The 5,283-nt window shown below is 36.7% G+C and overlaps 1 protein-coding gene across 1 annotated transcript; it reads right to left on the bottom strand.

Moving 5' to 3' along the window:
- Positions 1-4,226: 4,226 nt before the first annotated feature.
- LOC112464392 (ATP-dependent RNA helicase ddx24-like) lies at positions 4,227-5,195 on the bottom strand (the record flags this gene model as incomplete). The annotated part of the gene is made up of 4 exons (XM_025031351.1): positions 4,227-4,542; positions 4,614-4,794; positions 4,874-4,991; positions 5,073-5,195. Coding segments are annotated over 4 exons (723 nt in total), but the record flags the coding sequence as incomplete, so codon positions are not given.
- Between the last annotated feature and the right edge of the window lie 88 nt (positions 5,196-5,283).

Here is a 5,283-nt window from a genome sequence, read left to right as displayed (position 1 = left end):
TCACCCTCTTTCGTCTTGTTGCATCCACCGTGTGCAATGAGGGAAAAGCGCATTAGCATTTTTTTCTCCTACACTCGCGCAGACAAACAATACGCTGACGGCCCTTTTTACAAAAGATTTAACAATATAACCGCGAGGTGTAGAAGGGTTACATGACATAGTTACGTGACATCTCAGTTTTTTTTTTTTTTTTTTTTTTTTTTTTTTTTTTTTTTTTTTTTTTTTTTTTTTTTTTTTTTTTTTTTTTTTTTTTTTTTTTTTTTTTTTTTTTTTTTTTTTTTTTTTTTTTTTTTTTTTTTTTTTTTTTTTTTTTTTTTTTTTTTTTTATAGAAAGCTCCAAGGGTGCATTTCGTTTCATGTGCATCATTTATCCTTGGTCACCGAATGTTAAACAAGAATAAATGATGCATTATGTGCATCATACATGAAACGGAATGCACCCCAAATAATAAACGATGTGTATCATTGATTTTGTTTAAAAACATTGATTTTATTTTATTTATTTTAACTTTTAATCGAAATTAAACAAACACTGCTCACACACCACGTGACTTTTTATTAAAAAATGGCTTTTAAGATAAACATCTGAATACGTCAGATTTGGAGTACATTGAACTTTGCTACAATTTATAATTTTTTCGATTAAGTTCAGTGACAACTAGACTAAAGTTTTTCTTTCCGAAATACCCGTTCTAGACTGAAGGATGAGCCGACTCTCGGCTCATCCGAGTGAGTGGTGTAGACGGGTAAAAATCTATAGTTTATGTATATAGTTTATGTCACGTACACTATAGAAGGCGGATGAGCCGAGAGTCGGCTCATCCTCCAGTCTAGAACGGGCATCATGCATGCGACTTTCGGGACATGATATATAGCATTCTTTTTTCTAATTTTTTTTTTTTTTTCAAACATTGCTGCAGGAGAAGAAAAGAAAATCGTGGATATTTTGCATTGTCCTGTGCAAACTATTGTAATTTTCCCGGTAATTGTTAATATTTGCGAGTATAGAGGATCCATTTCAATATGCACGTGCTTCGAGTTAGTTCTTTGTAAACATCGCGAACCGAACCAAAGCTTCAGGAAATCGATCTATGAATCGAAAGCTGGAACTTCAAGTTTATTTTAATACAAGGGCTTGAAGCCGTGATCAGACTACGGATTGGGATTGAGATTGGATTGAAATTTAATCAATCAGAATAAAGGAAACTAACTTCAAGTTTAGTGAACTTTGCTCTAATTGGTCAAATTTCAATCCAATCTCAATCCGTAGTCTGATCACGGCTTTAACAGAAATCAACAAAGATAAATTGGCAAAGAACAAAAAGATGAGCGAGAGAAACAGAAGATGAAGAGCGCAACATAGAAAACAGCGGTGGTGTGTCGACAAAACATGGGTGGGTTGAAAATAGCACAAAGCACAAAACAGAGTGCAACGTGCGGATTATTATGCGAGGCGCGGCGCGTTCTCAAAATAACGCCGCTTTTTTTTTTATACATATATGTATACATTTACACTCCATATTTCGTTTCGATGAAATTTGTGGTATAACGAAAGCTTCGAACTCGGAGATTCGCAAATCTCATAGGATTCTCATGGGATCGTCTGCACACACGATATTTAAATCGCCGTAATGAATATCGATGCGATGAATGGAATTGAATTAAACCACATTGAAGATTTGAAAATACGAATACGATGTTATTTTAAATAAATGTAATTGTAACATCGGGAAAACATGATCGCGAATCTGAAATTGGAAACAACCGCTTGACTGTAGCTATCAATTAGTAACTCGCGATTGTCTTATCTCACAGTAAGATACATTGCAATCGTATTAATTGCATCGGTACCACTTTGCCTTCAAGAGATCGGCGTTAACCTCGTTTAATGATAGAAAATACATGGGTACAATTCGGTATAAGCAACTTCCTCCGAAAAATGCGTATCGATTGTTTTTTTCATTTCCATGGGACAAGATTGAATCGACTAAATTTCTATAAATGAATGCTGTTTATTTAAGGAGGTTCTACAGATAATGGATGTATCTGAAAATTGGAAAAAAACTTTATGGACGTATAAATTGAGATGCGAGAAAAGTGCTCGAAAAATTTTAGCATCGGTTACCGTGTAAAAATTTGCAAAAATGAATTTTGAAATCACAGTTTTTAACATAAGCTACATATGGCAGAGGGGCTTTTGGAGACAGGAAACGAGATATTAATTATATAAAGACGACCTACCAGAGATTAAAAAAACGGAGCTCTTATAGATCTTAATCTAACCTTTTCAGAAATATCGAGAAAAACAAGGGTTATCGCGTAAAGTTTTGTGATATTGGCTATTGAAACAGGCCATATCACAGTTCACGTAGCGTGCTTCGAATAACAAGGGAGATTTGACAATGTCGCAGCGACTGCACCCGCGCGAAAAGTGTACAGCCAGTACAGCACCACAGTATGACAGCACCTCAAACTTAAGCACCTAACGTTTACGAGCGCTTACGGAGAAGTACCTACTCTAGAATTATGTGAAATTGTGAAATAACGGTCATATGAGCAGAACTGTCAAGTTCGCGACGTTACCACATTTTCTTCCATTATAAGCCGCCAGAGTCAAAGGAGCACTTACACGATATTTTTAATTATTCCTCGCTTCGACTAATATGGGTATGATATAAGCTCTAACGTCATCAAAATTCACGAAAATATTTTATGAATACTTAGAATCGATGAATTTGAAGATTTTCTCTTCATCTCTCAACTGACTAAAGAGTACCTGTAGAACCTCCTTAATCAACGAATGTTATAAATAAAAATTAAGTGACATTCTTTATTTGTTATTCATTGTTCAAGTAAAATCGTCTAATTCTGTTTTCTTAACATTCGGACTTTTTTAAAAATTTCTATTCAGTGTTTACCGTATCGCGAAAAATATATGAACCGTTAGCTCGTTACACCAGAATCTCTATTCTGCATGGTTAAACTGTTCTTCTACTTTAGCCGAACGGTTGGAGATCGAGCAACGGAACCGCGAGTAGCGCCCACGAAGTTGCACCCGCCGACCGTGGACAGCTTGAAGGAAATGCATCTGAAAAAGATCAAGCCAAAATCAGAGACCAAGCCAATTTTGCAGAGCCTGAAGGACGGGCTGGAGCACCTGAAGCGGAGTTCCGTCAAAGAACGGAACCAACAGACAAAGCAGAGCACCGGGAACGGTATTCTGGACAGAATCTCGAAACTCACTCAGGGTAACAGAAATCGAAACCCCGCGAAGAAATCGGCCTCGTTCACGTTTGCGGTGAGGCCGGAGATAGCCATGAGATCTCAGGAGCGTTACTCCAGTCTAGAGCCGGAAACTACCTCTCATCAGACCCGCCAGAATCGAAACACCAAGCAGCCGGTGCAGAGATCCGTATCGACCAGCGTGTTGGAAATACCGCGCGTCGAGCTAAAGCCTAATTACTCTCGCGTAAGGGACAGTCTAACGCTGCTGCCGTCACTACCAAAGCTGGTCAGGACCAGCAACAACAAAACCGAGGAAATCTATGCCGAGATCTGCGATACCGCGACGGCGAACCAGGCGCAGAAGTGTCCAGGAAGCCACGTGATGGCGCGAATCAGGATCGTCGTGCAGGGCAACAATTCGTCTTTTGGGGCGCACAATGTGATCAGCAATAAAAGATACGTGAACTCATCAATGGTGACAGGCGAGCAAATGGACTCGATCATCAGTACAGAGGACGAAGTGATCTATAATACTGTATTCTGAAATTAAGATGATATACAAAATATAATTATGATGCTCATGATCATACGCAAATGGAAGAGATTTCGTTGTAACTCGAGGCAGCACTGTATGGAAATCCCTAAAGTGTAGACAAACCGGCTGTGTTTATCGCGCGCGCTATGCGCACGATCGACTTTCTATCCGCTGTTTCGAGATGTATTATATTAAAAACTAGAAACCATATTAAGAAAATTACCAGTATTTTTGTAGAAAAATACAAACATCTTCTGTATATATCTTTGCCATACTATTAATATACTAACAATTAGGATAAGAACGCGCTTTAGAAATATTTCTTAGAACGACGATTCGCTCAAATTAATTACAAACGTAAGCGTAACTTGCGTCAAAATAAAATTTATCTAATTTTTATTAAATCCGATTGTCTATAAAAATAGAACAATAATGTAAAAAGAAAAACAATGATTCTGTTTGTATGAAGAAAATATATATTTTATGTCTTTTTTAACTTTTTGAATTTTTTTAATTTTTGAGGTTTTAATTTTTGTTGTCTTTTCTGAATTGCGGCGTTATTAGCTTTACTCTTATCAGCATTATCTTCTATTATTTTTTTCATCACTTCGACAGCTTTCTGTGCATCCTGAACTATATCTACGTTCAAATTATCATAAAGATATTTTCCCGAAAATCCTTTCGGGAACATTGGCTTTGATAATAAAAATCGTAGTTGACTTTTCTTTGCCTTTAATTGTCGCTTCAACGCTGCTGCTTCTTCCGATTCTGTCGATGACTCACTAAAATAAAATAAAAGTAGATAATTGCTGCAAAAAATCAAGGAAAGAACAAATCGGCTCATTTTTCTTACTCATCGTCCTCCTCATCCAAAACCATGTCCATCTCCTCCACCGCTTTTCGTAGCCAACCTTTCTGATTATTCTGACGACGGGATTTCAGTTCTAACTTATCGATATCGCGAGCGACATCCACTCTTTCCTTTATGGTGATTAATAGTCTGTCTACCACCGGAAATACAGGCAAATCATGTGCTATAAAAACAGATCCACGTTATATATTTTATTTAATTAATCATTGAATTATTAAATCAACATTTTAACATTAACGTACTGCGTCCAAGAGTTTTACATAATTTGGTGTAATTTTGTTTTTCGGAAGGTTCCATCATTAGAACCGTGATACCTTCCTTTTCTGCTCTCGCCGTTCTACCACTCCTATGTACATAATTCTGTAAAATAATTATTAAACCAATTACATGATAAACTTTTAATGTGTTTAGTTCATATCTACAATAATATCTTAAATTTACCTCAGCTGTCCTGGGAACTTGATAGTGTATCACATGCTCTATATTAGGTATATCTAAACCTCGTGCGGCTACATCAGTAGCTATCAACAGTCCGTTCTCGTCAGCTTGAAATCTATAATGTTTCTTATTAGTACATATAAATCTCACAAGAAATATTAAGTGCACAGAATGATCTCCTTGAAATACCCCTTTCATTGTAACGTGCACGTTA

Source organism: Temnothorax curvispinosus, unplaced genomic scaffold (genome assembly GCF_003070985.1).
Source record: "Temnothorax curvispinosus isolate PA1 unplaced genomic scaffold, ASM307098v1 QBEX01014190.1, whole genome shotgun sequence".
Lineage (NCBI taxonomy): Eukaryota > Metazoa > Arthropoda > Insecta > Hymenoptera > Formicidae > Temnothorax > Temnothorax curvispinosus.
Note: the sequence above shows the minus strand (reverse complement) of the source record. Positions and strands in the feature narration are given on the sequence as shown.